At 36.9% G+C, this 27,432-nt stretch overlaps 1 protein-coding gene across 1 annotated transcript; it reads right to left on the reverse strand.

Moving 5' to 3' along the window:
* Positions 1-2,333: 2,333 nt before the first annotated feature.
* LOC146148193 (phosphatidylinositol 4,5-bisphosphate 3-kinase catalytic subunit beta isoform-like) lies at positions 2,334-24,317 on the reverse strand. The gene is made up of 26 exons (XM_083386664.1): positions 23,822-24,317; positions 22,909-23,092; positions 21,033-21,164; positions 20,065-20,170; positions 19,283-19,386; positions 18,887-18,994; positions 17,742-17,921; positions 17,013-17,147; positions 16,598-16,729; positions 15,633-15,717; positions 15,088-15,227; positions 14,831-14,929; positions 13,940-14,104; positions 13,361-13,506; positions 13,008-13,101; positions 12,654-12,775; positions 12,117-12,260; positions 11,587-11,725; positions 11,025-11,170; positions 10,578-10,690; positions 10,251-10,381; positions 9,938-10,059; positions 4,970-5,087; positions 4,459-4,614; positions 4,102-4,203; positions 2,334-4,010 (listed from the first exon to the last, which is right to left on the reverse strand). Exons 2-26 carry the CDS (start codon positions 23,086-23,088, stop codon positions 3,855-3,857), a joined length of 3,255 nt encoding a protein of 1,084 aa, XP_083242790.1. The 5' UTR covers positions 23,089-23,092; positions 23,822-24,317; the 3' UTR covers positions 2,334-3,854.
* Between the last annotated feature and the right edge of the window lie 3,115 nt (positions 24,318-27,432).

Consider the following 27,432-nt stretch of genomic DNA (forward strand, 5'->3'; position numbering starts at 1 on the left):
CAAAATTTTTGCTCAACCTGTGCTGCACACAGGAAAGGATCCAGGGGCACGTGGCCATTTCCCCCGAACTTGAACGATAGAAAGGCATATTTCTAGATTTGCGAACCGACAATATCTTTGTAATGTAACTTTTGCATTTAAGGTAACACGTCTACAGCTTAAATCTTAAAGATAATGACCGACCCAAAGCCACTGAGGCCCGTTTACACTACAGCTGCGCTGAGCTGAGCAAAGCGTAATTAGCATTTAATTTCTATTGTTTCAAACGTTCGACATAGTATATTAAAACATATTCCATAGTTCCACGCTTTGCTAAACTCAAGCCCCACACAGCTAGAAAAAAGTTACGCTTCGGAGAGAATTTCACGCTTTGCTCGACTTCCTTCAAAGCGTGGAAGTGACTTTGCTTAGACCAGTGGTTCTCAACCTTTAATGCTTCGTGGCCCCTTTGATAGGCTCTCAACCCTCGTGGCCCTTTGCTTATAAAAAAGTACCTGGCATTGTATTTACATGTTTTTACTTGTTTTACTCCTCCACGTAAGTAACAAAAACAGCCATTAAACGAAGTCCAATAAATGAATAACTTTCTAAATAACTGCCAATTGAAGAAGTTTAAAGAGTGCATAAATACACGATAAAATAAACAAGAACATAAAACATGATAGAAACACCAGGTTGTTGCCAAAACTTTGTTTTGCCCATACAAGTGAGTGCAATAAAAACAATGGGCGCTCTTTCACTTATGTACGTGAAAATTAATAAAAAAAAAACTTTCTTCAAATGCCGCATACCACAACGCATATTGTTTGGGTTAGGGTGCGGGTTAGCATTTGGTTGAGGGTGGGTCAAGTTATTATTAATAATAAACATAATATTACTTGACCTAACCTCACCCAAACGCTAACCCGCACCCTAACCCAAACAATATGCGTTGTGGTATGCGGCATTATTTTGTTTTGTTTTTTGTATAACTTTTCACGTACATAAGGGAAAGAGCGCCAAACAATGTTGTGTTTTGGTTATATTTCATTAGAAATGTGATATGTTAAATCACATGTTGCAAAGAATACAAAGTAATTACTACCTTTGATGCGTTACTATTACTTGACAATTACGCCGGGAATAACCTCGCCAAATATTGGCCACAAATTGACCTTGAGTGACCCTGTTGCTAACTTAGCACATTTTACGATGGAATGTTTGTTTTGTGACTTGAAGAAAATCTCTATACTAGCATAAAACAATTAAATTTTATCGGATCGAACTACCCAATATAAACGGTAGAAATTTCGTAATACCATTAACTAGCTGTAGAGCAGGGGTTCTTAAACTGGGGTCCATGGACCCCTTGGGGGTACGTGAGCCAGTTTTAGGGGTCCATGAAGGCCTAATTGAACTATTAGTGTATATCTAAGCAATCTATTTTTCAAAGAAAAGAGTAGGCTATAGTTAAAAATAAAACGTTTTTGCACTGAATATATACTTGAACTTTATTTTATTTCACATTTTGTAGACCGAAAACACCAAATTTCTGAAGTCTGTTTGTATTATGACGTCATCACTAAAAATTTCTTGCCTTCGCTAGTCCGTGCGAAACAAAAATGTTTTTTAGGGTTCCGCGGTAAAAAAAGTTTAAGAACCCCTGCTATAGAGAGATGCCCGTGGCCCCCAATCACCGCTTCGTGGCCCCCTGGGGGTCCGAGGGTCACGGTTGAGAAGCGCTGCCATACTATTTCGACAACAAAATTGATCATATTCACTTTTCAATTAAAAATCTAGGGTTTTCAATTAAAAATCTGGTTTTCAATTAAAAATCTAGTTAAAAAATTCATATAGAAGTAAAAATGTATCCCTGTATTTACGTGACGAAATTTGCGTTTTAAAAAACGCTTTTTTTATAAAATGTGGGTGATCCTAGTCAATTTGTTGTGCTGTCGCGTTTTTCTAATTGCATTGAAGATAACCATTATTTCGTATGCCAGTTATTTTAATGTACCAGGCTACAATCAAACTGGAGATAACAATAAACAGCTGATTAATCATAATTGTAATGTAGTTTGGGATGACGTGTGGACTTGGTGCCTCATTTTTGTCTGCGATGTAGAGATCGATTAATTGTATAGCAGATTGTTTTGACCAAATATACAGTAGGCGCTGGTCGTCAGAAGCAATTAAAACAAATCAAAAGTAGTTTTAAACTGCAAATCATACAATCATAAACATTTTCTTTACTTAACTACACTTGCGTATGTTTATGCAATACGGCCTCATAAACTCATGCGAACAAAATGTTTTAAATCTGGTGCTGCACAACAAAGAAACAACCAACCATGCTGCGTAAGAAACCTTTTAATATTCACTTGATAAATTTGCATTCGATTCACAGCTTGGTATGTAACGTGACGTAACGTTACATATTTAAGTTGTCGGGTTTGGGAGAGCAGTCGAACGCAGTGTCAAACTCTCAGTGACTAAGTGGCAATGCAGCAAAAAAAATTGGCCGTAAATAACGAAATATACGGGAATTAAAAAAACAAAGAATTGAAACAGTGATCAGCCGTTAGTGATTTGAGAAACAAAACTAAAAAAAAAAACAAGTTGGTCTCGAACGTGGAAAAGTAAAAGGTGCACCATACACAACCAGTCCAATATGTGACGAGGCTTTTACAAAGCACAATTTGTGTATGGTTTGATAATTTAAAGAACCAATAGTGACATTTTTGCGTGGAATATTAAAACGGCAAAAGGGCAAGTGATAAAACAAAAGTAAATACAACAAATATATTACTTTAATTTTAATTTCATATTAACTATAAAATATCGATGACAGAAACCAAATTTTTCGACATTTTAAACACTTTAACCCTTGGTAATTTTTTTGCGAATTTCGCAAAATGTGCATTTTTTTACACAGACCAAGATTTTTTCATTTGGTATAGAAGATAATAATCAACAAATCGTCTAGGAGCAGCAACTATAACAATATACCAAAAAACAAATATTATCTGCTTAAATAAGCGGCATGACATACTTAAAATTATGGCATGCCTTTCTTTGAAATGAAAGAAACAACTTGAAACAATGAACACAGATTTGCGAGTCATGAGGTTAACAGCTCAAACTAGGATTTTGCAAAACAACGGTTAGATGAGCGTGCAATCCAAAGGGTGCACAAAAGGGTTCATATTGGGGACATGGGTGACAATGAAGTGCACCAACTCAAAACGGGGCTCAGTAACAACACATGAACTCATCCTTAAAGGTACCTAAACGAAACAGCCACTAAAAAGTCTGCGCTGACAAATCGATGATTTTAAAAGAAGCTGGTACAGATACTACGTGTTTCCTTCTGATGATCAAGCGACAAAAACTTAACGAGTTACGCAACACATACGATAGAAAAAATGTATGGCGAAGGTATAATAATAATAAACAATTATGGATTGCACAGCAACGTAAAGATTATTTAAAGGTGAAGAGAAAACGTTTTAACTGTTTTACAAAACTCGTTCAGACAAACCATACCAAACAACCTATTGGAATACAGCGATCATACCATGTTGTCCAAATTTACTAAAAAAAAAATTTGCGTATAATTTTATCAGCGTAAGTCCTAATTTTGGTTGTTTGCATATACAGAATACTGATTCAAGAAAAAATTTATACAACTAACGTACGTAGTAAGTTTTCTTAAAATAAAAATCAGGCAACAAACAACTTTTAGTTGTTGGAGATATATGGGGCACTTCCATAGAACAATTTGTATCCTTTAGTTGAGTCGCATAAGCACACAAACCAAAATAACCTTACACAAAAATGGGCAAGTCAAACGATTTTAGAAAAGTTCGACGTCATCACCTATTGTCTCTAGTGACGTTGTGGAAGAACCAGTTGACGGAAGTGGACCAGGCTTCGGTAAGAGCTTTGTTAAATTTGTTGCGAAACTGTTGAAGTGCCTTTTCTTCACTTAGATGGAGAGCTAACGTTTCTCTGAGATATTCCAAATGTTCCTGAATAGGGAAAATATCATGCATTTTTTTCAGCGCAATTTCCACTTTAATTTTACGGTCCTAATGCATAAAGTACAGCACAATAACTTACAAGCGACGTAAGCTCGGGAAGACCAGAGTGCAGCATGAGTGAGAAAAGAGTGATAAAGAGGTGACCCTTCTTCCGCAATATGATAAACGCCCGATCACAAAGCTAAGAAAAAAGGTAAATATAATGACTTGGTCACTCTTTTACGTGATTTCCATATATAGACTTTGCTACAATCCGCTATTGAAACGTACAGACGCCAAACATTTCGATCTTTGAGGATCGGTTGTGTAATTCGACTCATTCTGAAGGGGCGAAATATTGCTTAGAAACGACGATATTTTTAACAGCATTTTTATTTTAATTAAACAAAAATATTCAACTTGAAAACCTAATTTAAATCTGTTTCATTCAAGTTACCTTCCGAAATACTTGAAACTCCTTTTTTTCATTAGTTTTGCCTTTGTTGATCACGTGAACGAAGTCGTGCGCCAGAACAAAAGGCACTCGCTCGCGTTTGATGCCATATTTGGATTTGAAGTTGCCCAAAATATGACCGAAATCGATATGAAAAAGCTGCAAGGACAAGTTTTGTACAATTATATATGCTATTGGTGTACCTAATTAACAGTTTGTTTATTGTTCAACATTATATTACCTTAATAACATAATCATTAGTTATCCAAAATGTTGCTGTACTGGAGTTGGAGGCTGCTAACGGTTGTTCTAAATGTTTTTTCGTTTAAATAAAACGGGGGATTGTTTTATTTTTACTTTTACCGGTTAAGTTTTGTCTATCGGTAGTAGTGGTAATCAACATGAGCCAGTTGGCCGTCTTTAGTTAAAACGTTCTGGCAACCAGAAGGTTAACGTTTCGCTATTCTATATATGCAATGTGCATTAGGTTTATGTTTTAAAATGCAATTATTACCTGCCCCTTTTCTGTCACCATGATGTTGTCTGAGTGCCGGTCTCCGACCCCAAGCACGTAGGTGGCCACGCAGTAGCCAGCACACGAGTACGTAAAGTTCTCGATCGCTTGATCTTGCCTGAAAATGTACTTCGGTTTATGCTCGCCCCGAACAAAAAAAATGAAAAAGTCAACCTTATGTTTAATGAATAAATTTATAATCCAAAAAGGTCGAGTACATCAACATATCTTGATTAATACGTTTTGATACAAACTTGTATCATATTCAGTTAATGTGACTGACAAGTAAATCAACGCATTATTTATAAAAGGTGAGACGTAATTGTTATCATTCTAAGTTTCTATAGTCGGACCATTATTTAAACCAGTGCTCTTCAACATTATTTAAACCAGTGCTGCTCTATATTTTTAATAACTTGTATACCTCACAAATAGCAATGTTTAATTGTGCACAGGAGGTAAAAAAAACTAATAATTAATTAATTGTTTGTTAAAGTGATTATAGTAGTCTTGAACTGGGCACAAGAAACTACGTACGCAAAGTGCAAAAAACGTCAAAATTGAAGTCGATTTAATGGCTAGCTTGTTGTTGCATTGTTTCGGCAAGTTGGACATAACGTGGTGTTAGCTCTTTCTCTATTCCTCCCCGCATTAAAGAATCAATGTCAACTATCGAGTTTTATTTGTTGACTTGATCTCAACAAGACTGGAAAATTCTTCTTCACACAAATAAGTGGTAGGCATCTGCACCAAGACATCAATGGCTGTTTGCGCGAGATTTTTGTATTCGGGATATTCAAGAAGAGAAACCCAAAATTATGTGTAATCCACTTCTCGGAATGAGTATTTTGATTTAAATCAGCCCGTAGTTCCAATAATTCCTCATCCTCAGTTGGTTCTTCATTAAATGGTTGGATAATCCACGAGTTTGCTTCCAGACATTGGTCGTTATCTTCAGGAAAATAAGTAATTTCAACTGACCAACATTAAGGGCAGACAAGTTATCTTCAGTAGAAATGTCCTCAAACTCCCAGCTAGACTCTTTTATGTATTGACTTAATACAGGAAAGTCATTGAAGTTCCTCGACAAAGCATTCTTTTTCCAGAGTGCAATTTTCATCTTCAGTGCATTGATCTTGCTAGTTTACCGAAATATATCACCCCTCTCTGTTGAAGACTGATGTTCACTTGGTTCAAACGATAAAAAATCGACGGCAAGTAGGCCAATTTTGCAATCCAGAATATGTCACGAAACTTGGAAGCACTTGGGTCTCCGTGTTCAGTGTAAAATGCCTCTAATTGTTTGCGAAGTTCAAACACACGGGAAAGAAACTAGAAGAGGAGGTCATTTTATCACAAAGTTTTGAAAAAAAAGCTCTGTTGCTTTGCACTTTTTTGAATAGCCTTTACAATAGCCAAAACTTCCAGTAGAACATCCTTTAATTCATGTTCTTGACCACCAACCTCACCTGGATTCAGATTGAGTTTCTTCGTTACTAATGCTTCGCGGTGAAGAATACAATGAATTCCTACGCATTTGGGTGACAGTCGTTGTATTCTCTTAACCACACCCTTCTGTGAGCCTTGCATAGCTGCAGCGCCATCTGTTGTCACAGCTTTACATTTCGACCAATCTAACCCCTCCTTTTCATAGAACTCATTCATTTTTTTTGAAAATCGCTTCAGCAGTTGCTCTTTCTCCAACTGGTTGACAGAACAGGTAAAGTTCAACAATTATGTTAGCTTCTACGTCCGGAAATCTACAGAACACCATCAGCTGAGACTCCACTGCTTTCATCAGTGCTTTCGTCCAACTGTATGCCGAAAGACGGGGCTTTTAATAATTTCTTAATTAGTTGCTGTTTTAAATCTTCGGATATAACGGCACAACATCGTGCAACAGTAGTGTCGGAATGTGGAACTTCTTTGATTTTATCAACTGCTTCTCTTCCGCCATGAACTAAGTCAGCCGCAATTTCTAAACAAGGTAAAGGAAACACTACACGTTCAAGTTCTATGAATGGGCGTTTGACTATCATGTGATGTGACATCTTCAGCGCTGCCAATAACACAGGCCAACAAAAAAAAATTTCAAAAGGCATGATATATTAGATCAATTTAGGGGTATATCAGGGGCTCTGAGTCCGAAAATGCCATTACTTTTGCTGAGTTGGCTCTAGTTTTTGAGATATGGCTTTTTCCTATATATCATGAAAAATGTATGCTAGTGAGCAACGAGTTAATAAAAGCTGAAGCCATGTGAAGCAGCTATTTAATTTTGCCTTAATGTTGGGATGTCTGGTACAAATGTCTCGCTTGGGAGGTAAAACAGGCCTTAGATTACTCTCTCTCTTACATAAATCAGTAACATACGTGAGCCTAAGAATCACCACGATGATTGATATTTTTGCATGAATGACATGTCAGGTTGGATCCGAAACAAGAAGAAGTCATGCCACTACCCCAACATTAACTCTGCTTTACGGTCAGTTGCATACCGCCCTCAAATTCCTGTTCCCGTTTTTATGGCCCTGCCAGATTTTATTTCGGATAAAGCTGCGATGTTGGATGTAGTGGAAGACGAAGATGGCAATACTAGCAACTGCACTGACACCGACTCAACATCTTCATAAATACAAAGTAAACTGAAGCCTTTTACTTAAGATCAGCTAAACGACCTTGTTCGTGATTTAGGTTTATCTAAAGAAGTGTCTGAAGTCCTGTCTTCTCGTCTCCGTAACATTCTTGATTCCGCAACAAGCATAATGTTTTACCGGGTCAGAGAAGAAATGTTAATGCAATTTTTATCCTAAGAAGATTTTTTCTGTATTGTAATAAAATCAAAGTACTTCGTTTATCTATGGGTCTACTTGAACATAAACCAGAAGAATGAAGGTTATTCATTGACAGCTCCTCAAACAAGTTTGAAATGTGTGCTACTTCTCAACGGAAATAAGTTTGCCTGTGTTCCAATTGGCCACTTAATCGTTTTAAAGGAGCACTATCATTCAACCAAAGTGTAAAGATGCTACTGAAGAATGTCTTATAGTGAGCATAACTGGAAGATATGCGTAGATTTGAAAATGGTCAACTTTCTCTTAGGACATCAAGGCGGCTACCAAATATCCCTGCTTTATTTGTTACTGGGATAGTCGGGTCACTGTTCAACACTGGATTAAAAAGGAATGGCCTATATATGTGAATAGCTTGTGCATGGAGAAATTTCAACTGTTTTTTTTTCACAAATTGTCGTCTTTCTTGTGTAGGCTTAGGCATACTGGTGGTATAGGAAGATTAGTCTCACAAATTGCAATATGTTAGGAGAGTCTGATAAAAATACGAATAAATGGGGCAGCTTTTGTGTTCTATATGTGGAAAAGAATATATATATGTAGCACTTCTTCATCTAGGTAATCACATTGTGTCTTTATCTTTTGCTCATTCTTGTCCCAGCCACCCCCATTCAAAGATACGAAAATACCTAAATTCGATCATATCTCAAAAACTAGAGCCAATTTGCAAAAACTAATGGCATTTTCGAGCTCAGCGCCCCTAATATACTCTAAAATCGTTCTTACCCTCAATGTCAAAATTTTTTTGTTGGCCAGTGTAATATGTTCTTGTCGTGGATTAACTGGTGTCCCATTTGCTTATCAAACACATTGCTCTTTTTCTGCTGAGCAGCTAGTTTTGACTGAGGAAACTTCTTAGATTTGTTTTGGTGTTCTGGATGCTGTTTTGTAAGATGATTTAAGAGCTTCAAATTAACAGCATTAACATTGCCATATATGGTCGAGCAAAAAAGGCACTGAGCAGATGGATAAGAATTTCCTTCTTCACCGATTGGGCGACGAAACCCACAATTTATGAAATCATCGTTCCACTTTCGTCTTCATTTTAGCGTTGTTTTACGACGCTTAGCAGGAAGAAGCTCATTTGCAGAAGATGAGACTGGGGCTACATCAGATTCTTTTTTACTATCATTTCTAAAGTATTTAAACAAAGACAGTGCAACCTTTAAATCCAAAGTTTTCAAAAATTAGTCACAACTATTTCCCATCTGAAATAGGCTACCTAGCGGTATCTTTCGTGCTGGTATCACCCACCTGGTTAAATGCTAACTGAGAACTGCTCAAGAATCCACCAGGACTTCAACTGTAAGACCAACCATCGCTAATCGATTGGTACTACTAACTAGCACCGTACTAGCCTTAATTAGCCGCAGCTGAAAACGTGCTACGTAGCAGTAGCTGCTGTAGATTGCAATAGAAGCAAGCTACCGTACTAATTCTCACTCACTCAAGCGCTTCATCTCAGCGAAACTAGCAATATTCCAAAGTAAAAAGAAAAATGTCTGACAATAGGCGGACACACGCCCGTACTTGAGCATTAATGACGCAACAATCCCAAAGTCAAATGCGAACCACATGGCACACGCATCCAAAATGATCTGTTTCAAAAGCACAAAGCAGGTTGGCGAGTAATAACCGCACAACAGGTCCGGTTAAAAGTTTACAAATATGCCAATTGCTGTCTCTGTTGTGACTTCCACTAAAACAGATCTAAGCTGTATATCTTTCGTACACCCTTCTCCAGCTGTATACCCTAGTTTAGATCTGGTATACACTTGTATACAGTATACCCGGTTGAGTAGCACTGATTTAAACGTCTCGAAACGTCTTAAACAAGATGATGTCGATCTACTCAACATTTTCGGCTTTGCTATTATCAAGCAACATTACAGATTCGTGCATAGTGTACTCAACCTATAGTATCTTAAGAGCGTAAGAAATAGACCATTTTGGTATTGCGTCTTTTCGATGCACGGTAGAAAGACAATTAGTATGTTTTATAATTAGTTAAACTTCATGTTTAACTAAATTTACCTATTACAGGTCAATCTTGCGTCCCACGGATGTATCGAGCCTACCTGTCATTTCGCAAGTAGTAAGCATGGCAAAAACTTACTCAATTTTAGATGGATTCTTGTCCTCAATCCACTCAAGCAAGGTTTGGTGACGAAATGCAGCCGCAATCTTGCCAGCTTTGCTCTTCTGTATGTTCGCGATTGTGTTGGCTTGGGTGACAACCTACACAGACAAGTTTATTTATGTTCAATTGTTCATTGTTCATCCAGGTCAGCAGTAGCTGTCACACTGCAACTATACGTTTTCCAGATTCTAAATCAGGTCCAATTAATGTTTTGTCAAATTTTAAAGCATTTAGGAACACTAGTTGCAACCTGTTGTACAAAGGTACCATATATATAAATCATTGTTACCTCGATCATTCCGGATTGCTCGCCTGTTGCCAGGCAACCATAGGGTATCATCCGAAGATCCAAACCTTCCGCTTTCCACAGCATATCCATGATGGCGATGATTTGCAGCGTTAGCATGTCTTGGCGCAAATCTACAGGAGCAGAGACAAAGTGTAATATTAATTAGTACGGTCGTCATTTATTCTTCTCTAAGTTTAATCGTTTAATCGTTTAGTGTTTAATTTTATTAATCCTAAATGAGACTTACAAACTATTAGACGCCCGAGAGTAGGACATAAATACACGGTTAACTGAAGTTCCTTGGTTCGGACAAGTGGAATTGCTTACCATCGCCATTTTTGTAAATGATGCTCACGTTCTCCAAAATCTTTTCCTCTTTGTTCTTAAAGACGAGCCAGAGGGGACGCATTTTGCTGTTCATTACTTTGATTTTTTCGACTCTGGAAAGTGGTAATGAGGATGTCAACGACCGACGTAGTATTTATAAATAGTGCCAAGTATAGCAACCACGCAGACTTAGGTTAGTCTTCTTAAAATACATTCCGGAATTTCATTTATAATATTTAGGCAGTAAATAAGCTGTTCAATTGCCTTTAGTAGAAATAGGGAAAGCAAACAAAAGTACTTTAACCTAATTTTAAAGATTTTTAGCTGTTCTTTTAATTTAAGAGCATAGCGTTTTAGTGACCAGAGAGTGACCAAGCTACAATTTAGCAATCTACATTGAAATGCCGCACACGCTGGGACAGATACCGATGTCGCACATTGACTTACATGAGCCTTCCTAGTCTAAAGTTTGGTTTAAGCGGGTCCTCGAAGTCGCTGAGAGCTTCGGCGAACGAATCCTGGTTGGCGGTCTCTTGCAGTGCTTTGCGCGCCCGTACCTTGATGTCCTTCTGGCTGAACTCGGGGCCTTTCACCTGCAGAACGGTAAAGCCGTACCGTTTAACGCAAATTTAAGCCTGCGGTATGAAGGGGTGTATAGGCACCACTTATGCAACCAAATCGGTTTCCAGTGATGGCTTAAAATAAGAAAATAGAACAATTGAAATTATTTTACAAAGTTATTGAACCACTAAGAAACCACTTAGTGGCCTTTTATGACGGTTGCTGGCCCATACACTAACGGGACATTACGATGCGTGCAAGGTGTTCTTACAACATCAAACCCAATAAAATACCATGCTTTTCTTGCTACTAGCAAATGATTCAACACGATTCTTACAGCTATTATTCTGCTCTGTACATTTCGTGAAAAATAATTTTGTTGTTACCCACATTAGGTTGACTTAACGACTAACGTAGTAGGAAGAAAAGGTAAGAACGTCACACCAACCCGTTCGTTGAGCGCCTTCATCTTGTGTAACGCGTCAAACTGCTTGTAAAGGATCTTCATGTGAGGAATGTTGCCATAGAGATAAGCCTCCAGGATAAGGGAAAAGCGAAGGTTGAGAGATGTGTTTTTGATCTCTGCCCTAAAAAATAAAAATGATCGGGACCCTTCATTTTCAGGAAACACAAGCAAAGTTCTCTTCTTTTAAGCAATTAATATTTTAATCTGTTTCCTTAAACCTCGCAATCCCTCGTGAATTTTGTTCAAGCACCACGCCACTGCAAATAATCATGTGCTTTTTATAATAGTATAAATTGCGATTATTTTAATTGTTAGGGTTTTTCTTGGTGAACGCAAGGAAATTTAAAACCCTGAACACTTTTTATAATTCTATCAAATCTATCTACGTTGTTTTCTGCAGATGCATGTCTGTTTAAAAAAAAACGCAGTGGAATTTGAGCAGACGAAAAAGCACTTATACCATGTATCTCTTTTGCAGTTATGCTAGAAGTCACCACACATGGCCAACAAACCTGAGATGCCAGAAGAGAAAGTGTCCGATCTTCCTGTTATTCCAGGCGCGTTCTAGGAGGAAGCGAACCAGACTGCTGTTGAGGTACGAGTCGAACTTAAGCACCTGGACCAACTGCATCAAGTATTGCTGCAACTCGTCGTCGCTAAAAAAATACAGTTACGCGTTTGCTAACTAAAAGGTCATGTTGTCGATCGCTATGCACAACATCACGAATAAAGTCGCACAAAATTAAATCGAATGGATCTTTCAAGCTTTCAAGCACCTTTGAAACTTAGTTTCGACTTAATTTTATTCGTTGTCGTGTATTTTTAGTAGCAAATATAATACAAAGGTTTTTGAAAACAACGGTTGCACAGTGTAATAGTAACCCAGTATGTAACAGATACACCCTCAATCACCCTCATGTAACAACATTACTTAATTGACGGTATGGTAGTTACCACCAATATTGTATAACTGTGAAGCGAAAAACGAATAGTATTATAAAGTTGACAGGACAAAATCGTTGGTAAACTATATACTGTAATAAACTCACCGAAGCTGTCTGAGACATTGCACGGCGAAGTCCCTCACTCTTTCGTCAGCAAACTGACAGTCGAGAAGTTCCATGGCGCGATCGGGGCTCAAAGGCGGCCACGAAACCAACATCGCTTGCGCCTAGGTAACAATTATTTTAGGCATATATTTTCGTCCAGGAAAAATTCAACGAATGACAGTTGTTACTGCAAGCAGTAATGGATGGTTCACCAACTTAATGTTACCGTAAATAGAAATATCAATTTATTAAATTTTGCCAAAAAAGGGAGCATTTTAACTGCGCTAAAGTATAATCGTAAAGAACATTCATTTATTTTGTCACAAAAAAACCTATTAAAATGCATATACTCACCAAAGCTACATTTCTGTAGTCGTTCCACTTAACGGCCGTGAGAACTTTAGCCAAAGCTTCCGGCCACTGTTCGCGACAATCAAGGCGCAAAAACCTGACCAAGAGTAGAAGGTTAGGACGTCAGAAGCAAGGCCCATTTATCAAAATACATCATGATATACTCGATTCTTGATTAAACTTGCTAAAAATAGAAAACATCTGGAAATATATTTGCCCACATTTATCGTGAACCTAAATTATAATTTCTCGTTTTCTTATGCAGCATTCAGATGTTAGGCGGAGTTTAGGAAAATAGAAACCATATAACGTTATTTCTTAAGCAGCTTTCAGGTGTTAAAAAAACATTTCTATACCATAGTAGGTTGCGATCGTTGTCGAAAAGGTCGTCGAATCGATCTTTCTTTACGATCTCAGCAAGCTGAGAGAGATGCATCTTGGACGGATTGGGAAAGATGCTACTCGAGCTGCTCGTCGTCTCGATAGCTGCGGTCTCCAGCACCTACGCACAAGACGGACTTATACACCGTTCGCCGGCGAAAATCTTACCGTAATGACGTAGAATGCGTATATCGCGCGACGTGGACCAATTAGCAAACCTTATAATATATGTGATCCCACACACCAGCCGCTGGAATTCTAAGGAATGTTTTGACGACCCCTAGGTTGGGAAAGATAATATTAAAAGTTAAAGATAATTGGTTACAGGTAAAAAAATCGAAAAAGTGTGATAACTCTCTTTTGAAGAAAAAAACTGCCACATTGTTGTAAACGGAACATGACGAATTCAAAAAAATAAACAAACTCCATAATTCACTTAAATAAATTTAAATTTTTTGGTACATTTCCTAAACGTGTATAAAAAATAAAAAACAAACTCAGTTAGTTTCGATGTCTTATATTAATGAGCCTGTCGATTGTGTAAATCAACTTACCACTTCCTGGATCGGGTAGGTCACAATCGGGTTGTTGTCGTATTCTGGAAGGGCGATTTCTATGAAAGGGGCGTTCTCAATGTCGGGGTTAGTTGTTAAGCCACCTCGCGGATGCAGGTTGTTCGAGTCCAGATTTTCCGGCCATTCCCAACAGTAAAGTCGATACTTCCAGAAAAAACAGAGTTTAAGTTTGGGACTGCGCGAGGCTATTATATACAAGCCATAGTGTTTTTTAAACTGTGGTCGACGAAACCTCTTTAATGAATTGATAAATAGCCGGATCACATCCTTGTTATTGATTTTTAATATTGTCATTCGAGAGATTGTGTGCAGTTACACAGTAAGTAGTTTGTATGAGATTTTTTTTTCAAATTTCGTGTTAAAAAAATTAGTGGGGTCCTAAACGGTAATTCTAATTGAGATTCAAATGTAAGTTTTTTTTTTAATTCCTAACAATTTTAAGTCAAGGATCAACTGATTGCAACATCAAGTACAATTTAATCTGACAAATATGGAAAACAAGAACCTGATTAATTACAAATGATTTGGATTCAACTTGTATTTTTTAGTTTTTTCCTATTTTGATTTGTTTCAGAACAGTGGTTCCCAAAGTGGGGTAGATGGATTTTGAAAAGCCCCTAAAGTAGTTTTAGGGGGTTCGCTAAAGACAAGTTTGTCTTACGAACTGAATACAAAACAAAAGTTATTTAAAGTGAAGCTAGTCCATCGATCTTATCAAACTTTTATTTGTAATTGTTATTGTTATTTATTTTTCTCATTTTATTGGCCCCGCAAAATACTTTGTATTTTATTAGAGTTTTACAATACTGTCCGTGGATCATTAATAAACTTAAAAAGGTGCGATCAGCGTCAGAGTATTAAGCAACCTACCAGTCCGGTTTTGAGGTTTCCTTTATAGTCAAACACCATCATGTTAGCATAAGCGATTGGAGTGGCGTTGTTGTGCATATAGTTCTTCTGGTTGTTGTCCTGTAATACCAAAGACAACACACAGATGTTAAAAACAGCTGAACTCTTTCAAATATACATCCTTTTAAATTTAATGAACATAATGCCACGTCAGAGACACAGAAATGCCGCATGCTAATTGGGAGAATAAGACTACAACGTTTACATAAAAAGATTACCTGTTTTCCCTTCTTATTTCCAGTATTTTTCAGTTTCTTCGTATTCATTGTGCAGATTGTGATGCAAATCTTACTATTACGCGGCAGGTTGGGCGTGCTCATGTCAAAAAAGCATACTTCCTCCCACACATATTCGTTACCTGAGGAAAAGATTGTGTCACATTGCTGGAAACATATCCATTAAAATGTGAACTACGCCTACGTGTCGTTGTAAAACACCCGACACTTTACATTTTTGCTATTTCAAAACACTTGAATTCACATAGTAAAATCCACCACTGAACTGTCTTGTGCAATCATAACAATAGCAGTACACTAAGTGTAAAACCACAATAATTTAAACAACGTCAAACGCTAACCATGTGCCCTTTGTGAAACTAGAAACGGTTAACACGTCATTATTTTTCAAACCGTACAGAAAAAAATAGATAGAACGCTATAATTGTAGGTCGTCGTTTATGCAAGTTTTTTGTTTTGTTACAAAGCTATATAAAGATTATCAAATTTTTTAGGTGACGAAAACCAACACAAAAATATGCTCCGACCTGTCAGTTCTTTCTTCGGCTCCTTGGTGTAGATTGTCGGGCAGAGCGTCTCGGTTCCGTGGTATAAACCGATGTGGACCACAAGCTGAAAGGCAAAAAAACAGAAAAGTTACCAAACACTGTGAGCCGGTGACCGGGAACCTTTTTGATTGAATGAGGAGTAAACGCTACAGTTTGTAATTGTATTTCGCGATAGACATAATATTTCTCCAGTCTAAAAAAAGTATAGTTTCAATAAAAGGGGTGGTTAAGTAGGGCCGTTACACTCTACAGTAGATCATTGCTTGGGGCCATGGCCTCGTGCCCCGTCCCCTTAATAAACAAATCTTTCAACAAACAACTCGACTAAAAAAAAACTTCAAAAAGAAGTTCAAGTGACCGAAATTCCGCATGTTATTTCTTAGCACATGTGATACAAATGGGTTGTTGCGTTATTGTAGAAAAGTCATATCTGTAACAATTATGCTAAGAAATTCCGGCTTAGATTTCTCTGCTAGCCAGATGCTGTTATCAAAAAAGCAACTCTGGCTTGGGCCTATTCGTGCCGCTGGAAAACACAGCTAAAATATGCCGGAAAAAAGAAATCCGTTGTTTTGACCAAGGAAACAAGAAAGGTAGGGAAAATAACAGTGGTCAACAAAATTTATTTTCGGAAATCAGCGCCGAAAATCCTTCAAGAATCACCTAGGTACATTTACCTTAAAAGTTTTGCTGTTGACTAGTAAAGAAGTTCGTAAAACCAGTTACATGGAGAAAGAAGTAGACATTCCCGGCGTTAGTGCTACTAAGCTACCACTAGTCCCGTGTGATTGCCTAGAACACAAACATGCACTGCACGACACCAAGTGCGCAAGCTAATAACGAACAGTTGGCCGAGACTTTCGCTTGACTAAACCGAAGAAAACAATTCGGACGAAAACAGATTGCTAACGTATTTTATATTCAATTGTAATATGCAGCCGCACCTTCTTGTTATTTTCCAACATGGCATTGACGTTGCCGGTTCTTATAACTTGCGGGTTGTAGTTCATGTCCATCGACCACAGACTCCACGTCTGACGTCCTCTCTTGTCCGGAACTGGCGGAGCGTTGGAGTTCTAAACAAAAACAAACATATAGACTCGGTAAACATGTTAGCAAATAAAAAAAATCAAGCACTTCTTAGGCTTCCATGTCATAATGTCAAAGTCAGCTTTCAATAGGATGATGAACTAATTTCAAGACCTTAACTAATTTCAAGACCCAATTTTCCCTTTGTCAAAACCACTAGGTAGTTTTAACCAGTTAACTTCTGCTCAGGTATAACGACACTAAAAAGGGCACAGATTGTTTTGGTCACGAAAAGGTTTATGACCGTTTCAAGCCGCGGCAGAGAATTACCTGATTGAGTTGCAGTCCCTGGTGCGACTCGGGAAGGATTTTCCTCACGGAGGCGACGTGCATCATCGTGAGTAGAGGAGGCGGTTTGCTCGAGCTGGAGGAATCGCGGCGCGCCATCATTGCGTCGCGTAAACACTGCGTTGAAGGGATTTTAAACATTTGCTGTGTTAGCGGCGTGAGGCGACGAGAGTTTACAATACGCAGCACAGTTTTTGCTATATTTGGGGTGGAAAGCGAGTGTTGTTGTTTTTTGAGGTCAAATTAAAATGTGACAACCACCAAACTATAGGTTGTACTTTCCTTTTCAAAAATTACCAGACAGTTTTTACTCGGTATGTCCATCCAGAGTAGCAGTAAAGAAGTAGCTGATTTCAAGGTATTTACATGTGGGTAACCTAGTGTGTGATTTTGGTCAATAGAATTACCCCTGAGTCAAAAAACGGCGTGTTGCTCATGCTGAAAGCATTGCCTTCTCTATTTGTAGTGCTGGAAGCGCACCAGTTGACTTTGCAAATAAATTGTACTCATTATAAACTATAAAATCAATTCTCGTAATCCGGTCACTTCCTTATTATTTCGCGCTTTAATTAACACTGTATATATTTTGTACTTTCATTTAAACTTAAACCTGTTAAAGCGGGGTTCTGCACATTGATTTTTATATAATTCTAACACAACTTGACTCCTTAAAGCGCAATAAATATTTTTTTAAGGAAATTTGCAGAATACCTTGTATGCGTTAATTCGGTGGTCGCCCACAATGAACTCCATACCGGTCCCTTTGAGAACGTAGTCGTCGGGATTAGTGGAAGGCAAACGGTTCTTGGACTTCTGGTCCCAGGTCTGCAACGCCTCCTTGGTCAAGTCGTACGTCTGCCAGCGGGGATTCACCTTTATCGTGTAGGAGGTCTGCAAAGAACGAAAGGGAAGTGCAGGATGGTTTTGGCGAACAAGCAGAACTTTACTATTTGCTTATGCTAATTGACCTAATTGGTGAATCTATGTTCTGTTCAATTTCCATTATATAGTACATCTACTAATTGAAAACGAATAAACACATCATCGGTATAATATGTACAATTTTTCAACAAATAAAATCTGGATGAGGACCAAGCCATCAATCCTACTGTTCACAAGATGGTGTTCTGCTTGTTGTACATTATTTTTTTTAACAAGATATAACAATACACTAAAAAATCGGCTGTAGTAGATATTGTAGAGCAGGGGTAGAAAATCGTCGCATTTCACCTGGTCGATCGCGACGAATATGTGTTCGATCGCGCCGAATATGACGTCATTAGTAGCTGTCACACAAACAAGAAGAACATTAAAATGTCGATGTGTTGTCTGGTCAAGCCTCTTAAAGCGTTGACGTAATGAATTAATCTCGACCCCTGGCTTGGAATGCAACTAACGCTTAAAATGTTTAATAAGTGTTCTTGTGACTTTTTTACCGAACCAGTCGATCAGAGTTTTTAAAAAAAATTCTAGTCGATCGCAATTAAACATAAGTTGGCTAAATCCTGAGTATTGAAACGAATTATAATGGCTCATATCTAACATAGAAATCCAAAAAACAAAAAAAACACCTGCCTATGTGTTATCACAGTAAACAAAAAACATGTTTATTTCAGGCAACGTTTGCGACAAAGGCAGTGTCTAAAACAAACAAGGAAATATCGATCGTGATCCAAAGTGAAAGCTTAAAAAGTGAAAGTTGTTAAACGAGAACGTGAACAAATTGTGCAAGTAAAGTGATAAACAGTTGCAATTAGGGTAGGTTTAAACTTTAGATTTAAAAAAAAAACTTTGCACTACACTTAAAATAAAAAAGCACAAATCATTTAAATTAATATGAAAATGCAGGTACTTACATCTGTGTTTTCATATTTTAGTTGAATTAGCCCATAGTCCTTCTGCATATGCATTTGTTCATTAATGCAAGGTACTACTGTTGGAGGAAAGTGGTTTTCAAGGAGGACCTGCAATTTTTTTTTAATTTTGATTAAAGTACTCTATTGCAGTTTAAAGATTATGATCCTGAAATTTGTTCAATGAATTAACTCATTTTACAAGGTATGATTATCAAAGTACGTAGGATAGCTATCATGTGCCAACTTAAGGCAAAAAAACACTTCACACTGATGAAGAGGGGAAATTGAAGATAATGGTGTCCAGTTAAATTATTTGTTATTCAGTTATTCTAAGCGCATTTTTACCAGAGTTGGCATTTAAATAGTCTTATAGTTGAATAACAACTGTACACAAACCTTCCAATGTAGTGAACCTCTTCTTATGCTTGCTTTAATAGCTTCTTCACGCATTTCTTTTCTAAAGCTTTTAGCTTCGGCGTCAACATCCAGGTCATTTTCATCTGCAAAAGAATATGTCGTGAATAACAAACTTACATGGGTTGGTTGGTTTACCCTTGATTTTAATACTAAGCACAGTGTACCATAAAACAAAAATTCAAGCGAGAAATTTAATTTAAACAAGGTTGTTAGGTTGGCTGTAGGGCAATCATAAAAATGTAGTTAATAAAATCAAAACAAACGAAAATAACAAGTAATACGATAAGAACAAAACTACACTCGTGTATATAAGTTTACTTAAGTTTGTGATCATAAAAAAACTTTTATAACTCGAACATCTTTACAAATACAAAAATCTTTCGTAGAAGAGTATTTAATACATTAACATTTTACTAAATACAATTTTTTAACATTTCTCTACATACAGTACATCAACTTAACTCTGATATGGTCAATTTCTTAGAATGGGTAAAAAATTCTTTTTGTGATGCTAACCCTTTACAAAAAAGGCTATACAAAAAACAATTTACATACTAATTACAGGATTGAAAGGTTTTTATTCTATAAAAATGCCTCTTTTTACAAGTCAGTAGTATTTTCTGACTCGGTATTGCTTTATGTTGCCCTGTTCTAGCCAAAAAGCATCATTTAAACTTGGAGTTACACAGAACTTGACAGAAGGTTGTAACAATCAACATTATTAGTAAATTACCACTGAAAGTTTATTTTTATATTAATACTTTTAATTCCAGCTAGTTGGTGAATGTTGTGAACAATTCTCTTTTCTTCAATGTTTCCTTGTGATTGAATAAGTTTTAGAACTGGAAATTTCCGAATCAAATCAAACTAAAAAAGAAATATTTAAATTGAGGAAAGTCTTCTATTTTATAAAATGATTTTTTACATAAACATAATTTTAATCTTCAAGTAAATTATAAATTTTAGGCATAACAAAGAAAGAAAAATAAAGTAAGTAAAAATATACCACTATAAACAGTGTTCCCACTTATTTTTACCACACAGGTGCCAAAAAGTTTGCACAACATTTTTAAATGTAAAATTAATCTCAGGGGCTGTGAAAGACCTTTTTTATTGGTATACATTTTTAGCTTGCTTAGTGAACACTTCTAAAAGAATTTGTGCTGACATTTTGTACACTTGTGCAAATAAAGTGCTCAGCAGGAACACTGACTATAAACCGGGGCTGCGGAGTCTAACTCGGGACTCTTTACTGTAGGAGTCGGTTTGTTTTGCTGAAGTCGGACTCGGGACTCAAGTAAGACCATGTAAAACTACCCGAGTCCCGAGTCCGACATGCGCAATAACAAATTGGCCGCCCACTGGAAATTGTAAATGTGGAATAGCATATGGTGGAATATTTTTCAACCATGTATTGTAAGTGAATAAGGTATACAACATCCCCATTAGTGGATTGCTAAATATCTACATAATTTTAGTTACGTAAATTGGAGGAATACAGGCTGTAAAGCCAGGGCCGGACTTGACTCAACGAAATCGTGCATTTGACCAGAGTCGGACGCCGGAGTCAAACGGTTTATTTTTTGGCTGGAGTCGCATTCGGGGTATTTTTAACCGACTCCGCAACCCTGCTATAAACCTATTTGATATTAAATACAATTAAGTTTAATTAGATTACAAATTCACACAAAACATCAGTGCAGATTAGTACAACATCAATTGAAGGTACCTCACTCAAATGTCTGTTTTCGTCTGTAATTTCTTCCTGCAAGCCAGCACTTGTGATGTACACAAATGTGTAACTGTCCTGGTTTAGAAGTTGATTAAAAAGAGGGTGGTGTATTGCTTCTTCCCATAACAACTAAAAAACAATAAAAAACGCGATAACATTTTCGGCTTATATAATAACTTGGTGTGACACATCACAAAACATCAAAAGAAGTTAAACTTTAGGACACAGTAATAAGTGCCCCAAACCATTTTCGGCAAAGCATTTTAAGACATGCACCAAACTGCCTGAATATTAACCAAGTTAAGCGCATAATTTGTATGCTAAAGGGCCTTTTAGCTATTTTTAGTGGGCCACAAGCTATTTATAATATTTCAGACAATTATCTTTTAGTTTTCATGTTATAGCTCCACATGTATTTTTAAAGTTGGTGTGGATGAGAATTTTTGCTTATTTTTTGTTTTTTTTACCAAACTATACTTTTAGCCCAGTTTTAATATAAATACAATACTGGTAACTGTTATCTGATTTATATTAAATCTAGGAAGTCCAAAGGCACTATGCATACTATTACATGTTGCACTGTGTGAATCATAATCACTTCAAAACTATAAATTCCGATATTTGATCAACATTTGTCTATCTTTTGTGTGCCTTAAACATTAAATGCTTTTATTAGAAGTTTGGCTGATTTAAAACAAATAAACAAAAATTATTTGCTTTGTGCGTTTAGAGCAGGGTTTCCCAACCGTGGCCCTCGGCCCCCCTGGGGGGCCACAGAGCGGTCATTGGGGGGCCACTGGCCTAACTCTCTAACTAGGTACAAAGTGTCACTATTTAAAAAAAAAATTGTATTATGTTTTTTTAATATGACTGTAAATGTTTTGTAAACACATTTTTCTGACAACTGCTTTGACTCGTTAGTAGGGATGTTTAAAGTAGAATATTGGATCTATTTTATTCGTTTTATCGCCGAAAGTTTTGTCTAATTGAACTTATCACGCGAGTGGCACTGTGATGCTTTACGCTAGCCTGTGCTTTACGCATGCTAGCCATTTTCGGGCGGCTAATTACTTGCTGACCCTTCGCCTATCAGTATCCGGCAAATGCTGTTGGGCAAGCAACTAACGTGTAATACCAGGTGAAACGATTTTGCCACATTTAGTTGCATAAGAAACATTTCATAGGAAAACGCACGCTGCAGGATTACTTCAGGTCAATTTTAGGCCAATATTCAGCGAGGTTATGTACAGCTTATTTGTCGGGTAATAGTAACGCATCAATAAAACGAAAATCAAAAATCATCTCAACGAATGTTGTGACATCGCTTGGCTCTGTACAAAACAGACCGAATATAAAAAATACCTTGGCGGAGTTTAAGAACAACTTTGTAATGACTAACTAAGTTAATTTGAATTTAAATGATTAATTTGTTAATTTTTAGAAAATAAGTGCATTTGTTCGTTGATTAATGGCTCTATTTGTTATTTAAGGCTGTATTTTGCCCAAAAGTAAAACAAGTGAAAATACGTTAAACACAATAATGGGATTTTTTAAAAGCAGGGTGGCCACAAGGGTTAAGAGCCTTTCAAAGGGGGCCACGAAGCATAAAAGGTTGAGAACCACTGGTTTAGACTGTATCACAGCTATGTCTGCGCACTGGTTCGCTTGAACCGCATCTGTATTAAAAATGATTATAATGTTTTGTTGGGATGTAAAATTTATGAGGTCATGTTAAAAATATTATGTCCCTCAAACAAAAAACCTGGATCCGCACCTGTTGGCGTAGTGATTTCACATAAATAGTTCTTATAAGAGTATTTTTGGCAGCAACAAAAAAAACTGATCATAGTTATCATTTAAAACTTATTCATACTTGTTTAACATGACGGATTGTTGCATTTCTCGGAACATCTAGAGGAATATAAATTCCTGTTGGCAGAAGAAAATCAACATCCACATTGGTTGAATGATGAAAACCCCATTCATCATATATAGATTCCTCATCTTGGGGTGGATACATTACCGAGCCACGGTAGTGACCATAACCATCCATTATACTGTGATTGTATTAACAAAACAATTTAGAAGCACCAAGACATGTATATGTCCCAATAGTGGTGAATAAACAACATTTTTAAGGAAATATTATAAAAGTGCATGTTAGAGCAAACACAACCAGATCATATAACAATGTGCTGCACTTTCAATTTGTTAAAAAAACATTTGGCTCTTTGTTTTTAATCATTTGTTTAAAAAAATATTATTGATAAAATGATTCCATACAAATTAACATAAAAATAGTTACATACCATTGTTTATGTGTTTTCAAGAAATTTATTAGGCTACGAACAATCAATAATATTTTTGGTTAAGTTAGATGCACTGTATTTTACCAATATTTTTTAAATAGGTCGGAAAGATTGCCTTTGCAATCTTAGCCTTGGCTGCGCATTATACAGAAAATCACTGCAAAATTTATCTAGCTGCCCAAACTCGAGTCAACAAATGGTCTCTCTTACCCTATTTTTGTAATTGATATACAGATGTTAGTTATATATATATATATAAGCTTTTACAGCTGTGCAATTTTAGTAGGCTTGAACATCTCTCCCATGTAATATTCAAAGTTTTCAATTGAGGCTTGGTGGTGTATATTCAATTAACGATTTCGTACCATATTTAAGGCGACAGAAAACATTGATTTAATAAGCTGTTAAAATTTCATCTGTGCCAACTGTCAACAAATTTCTATTAGACTAAAAAGTAATCTTTGTTCTTGGCAATACCCGCTTGGTTCTGTTCCAGATGATTCCCAATTTTGTTGTTTCACATCAGAGAATGCATATTAATCTCAGTCAAAATTACTTTGGAATCGATACTAAGCCAGAAAGTTAGCCTGATTGAGGCTAATTTATTTTTTACTCCTTGGAAAAAACATTATATGAAACTGAAAAAATCATTTATAATTAAAATATTTCAGTCATAAATGTATATACGCTAAATCAAAACACCATTAGGTGCTGGTCTAGAATTCTACCACAGTGTTAAAACATTTATTAAAGCAACACAAAATATTTGGTTTAAGGTGTAGGTTAGTGTTTGGGTGAGAGTGGGTCTAGAATCCTACCACATTTATTTTAACACTAACGAAACAAGTTGTCAAGTCAATTTGCAAGTAAAGCATAAATATATAAGAATAAATATAATATTAAAACTTAATCAACCCAAACAATAGCTCCACCCCAACCCAAATAGAGTTAGCATTATAAACGGCGCAGGTCTAGAATCCTGCCACAATGCAAATTATTTGGGTAAGGGTGCGGGGTTAGCGTTTGGGTTAGGGTGGGTCAAGTATTATTATTAAATAATGAATATATCAATACTTGACCCACCCTTACCCAAACACTAACCTACACCCTAACTCAAATATTGTGCGTTGTTTTAGTAATGTGGTAGGATTCTAGACCAGCGCCTTATAAACCCCCGGAGAAAAATGTTGAAGGATTTCAGACCAGCGCCGGGTCAAGCAGTATTACAATTAATATTTAATAATATTGCTTAACCTCAACCCAAACGATAACCCCCACCCTTACCCAAATAATGTTCGTTGTGGTAAGATTGAAGACCAGCGCCGACCATTTACACACTATAATGCCTGCAATTGTAAAACAATACACAAACTAAGTTTAAAAACACGAAATAACTTCGACTTGGCACACTTGTTTACGATGTTTTGCTACTTCCTTGTCGTCACACATCGTCGCGCGTGACGTCATTGGGTAAAATCAACGTTGTAGGTTAGGTAACTAGACATTACATTACCATTAACTAGTAGGCCTACTAGTGTAACCCCTGTCAAGTGTAAACAGTCAACGGGATCCAGTGGGCGCAAGACCAAACGCAACAACTATACGTTTACCTAATACTGTCTTCTCTTAGACAAATTTTAGTTGCACACTTGCGCAACGGTTTTTTTCATGGTTTTGTCAAAGTTTATAAGATTGCCTGTAACATGCGTCAAGATACGACGTAACTTTGTAACATTATCTCTGAAGTTTTATAAGGTTTTTTTATAAAAAGCGCAAAATGGATTAAATTGAATAGTGTAAACATAATATATTGCAAGTTGTTCAGCGCATAAGCGCTTTTTGGCGCTAGAAAACTTAGCCTACCTCTATGTTAATTACAGTCCTACTTTTTTAAAAACAAACTTTAACGGGTACCTTTCAAAGTGTTAAACTCTAAGTTAGATCCCATGGCTGGAATGCCTACGTTTGGTGTGTTATAGGCACCGATCCCACCCTAGTATTAGACAAGTAGGCTACTTCTAACATACCTTCTATAGGCCCGCATTGTTAAATTGACTGTGTCCGTTACCTGACTGCACAAAAATGGACATTTTTTACCAAATGTAGCCTATAAAACTGCACATATTCAAATTGTATTTAGAAAGTAGTCCTTTGTGGATGACATAAAAAATCGGATATGTTCAACTCTAGGCTACTATTTGTCTTATTGCCATACGCAGAGTAACATATCCAGATTTTCATATTGTCGTTACAATAATTTTACATATTTTAGTTCATCAAAACAAATTAATCATTTAGGAGGGAAAAAGTAATACCAAGAAAGGTTTCTGCGGGCCGTTAAAGTTTAACTGACCATTAGTTGTTTAAATGTGATTTTTTTTATGTTTTTTATGACAACTGTGGTAACGATCACTGTACCTAGAGTTTTTGCTTAAAAAAATTTAACATTTTAGAAGGCAGTAATTAAGCGTTCGTGCAAAGTGCGAAAGAATGCGATTATTTTCGTCTTATAGTCAAAATGTGCGCATTAGTTTAAAATTATTTAAATTCAAATCGTTCACACAATGCAAAAACTCGTTACAAAATTAACAAAAAGTGTAGTACCGTAAGCTTTTTCAAATTGTCGTTTATAGAGTTTCAAATTTTATCAAAATTTAGTTTTGAATTAGACTACATTCAACAACATGTCAACTGTGTTGTATCTTCATTTGCCAGCCGACAGAATTGCAGGCCTGTTTTTTGCTTAATCATCTCAAACTATGTTTTTGCTTGAGATAACTGTGTATAGCAGTGGTTCTTAAACATTTTGAGACGCGCTCCACTTTTACAATTTTAACAATACTTGCGCCCCACTTTTCAAAATCAAAAAACATAAAGTAGAACAGCAATTTATTTCCAGGTAATTGCGTTAATGCGAAGGATATACCTGTAACTGTTTTTTGATACCATATGTTTAATTCGAGGTTAGTAACAGGTAAATATCACTTCGCCTTAATGTTTAGTCATAATTTATACAGAGTTCGTTAATTTCTCACGCCCCCCTTGTGTTTTGGCCCTGTTTGGGATTATTGGTGGGTAATGGGTGGGGTTTAAAAATGGGTAAGGTTTAAAATTATTAAGGGAGTTAGTGATGTACTTAGGGGTGAGGTTTGAGGTTAGGTAAAGTGTTGTCTAGGCCTAATTCTGACCCTTTTAGGTCTTATTCTGACGGGTTTTGGACTTATTTCAATTTAGACGGTACTACCACTATTCTATACATTGGTCCTATTTTGGTCTTATTCTGAAGTAAGTTTTATTGCAACGTTGATGTCGTTCTTATTTCGGTCTTATGGCTGTCCCTTTTAAGCATAGATAGTCATGTTGTTAGAGGTTTGAATGTCGATGACATCATTCATAAGGTTGGTTCACACTAGAGGCGTCTGGCGTTAACGTAAAACGTTTTTTAAATTTCGGTTACGGAAGTTGAAACAGTTCAACTTTGAGACGCTTTCGGTTAGGAGCGAGGAAATTTGCCGTTAAAGCTGGCAACCCTTTACGTCTGAACTGAACGACGCTAGCGTTTTGCGCCAGACGCTAACGCTATGAGCAAAACGCGTCTAGTGTGAACCAACTACACGTATGCTGGCAGTAAGCAAGGCTGCGGTGTCGATTAAAAACAACCCGAATCCAACTCCGGCCAAAAAAGTACACCCGAGTCCGACTCCCGATTCCCGAGTCCAGCTCTGACTCTACAACCTGTATTTTACCCATTTACGCAACTTTCTGCAATCCACTCATATTGGTTTCATAATTGGTCCACTCGCATTACATGGTTAAAATTATTTCACATTTGCTATTACACTTTTACAACTTACATTTTGCCGCCTTAACTGTTTTAAAATTTGATACTGCGCATGCGCACGTCGGACTCGGGACTGGGGTAGTTTTACGCGGTCTTACTCGAGTCCCGAGTCTGACTCCGGCAAAACAAACCGACTCCGTCGAGTTCCGAGTCCGACTCCGACTCCGCAGCCTTGGCGGTAAGGCAAGGAAAATGTAATTTTAAATATAGGCTATCCATAAATTGCAATAGGGGAGATGTAGGACCA

This window comes from Ascidiella aspersa, chromosome 4 (genome assembly GCF_963924565.1).
Source record: "Ascidiella aspersa chromosome 4, kaAscAspe10.2, whole genome shotgun sequence".
NCBI classification, from domain to species: Eukaryota; Metazoa; Chordata; class Ascidiacea; order Phlebobranchia; family Ascidiidae; genus Ascidiella; species Ascidiella aspersa.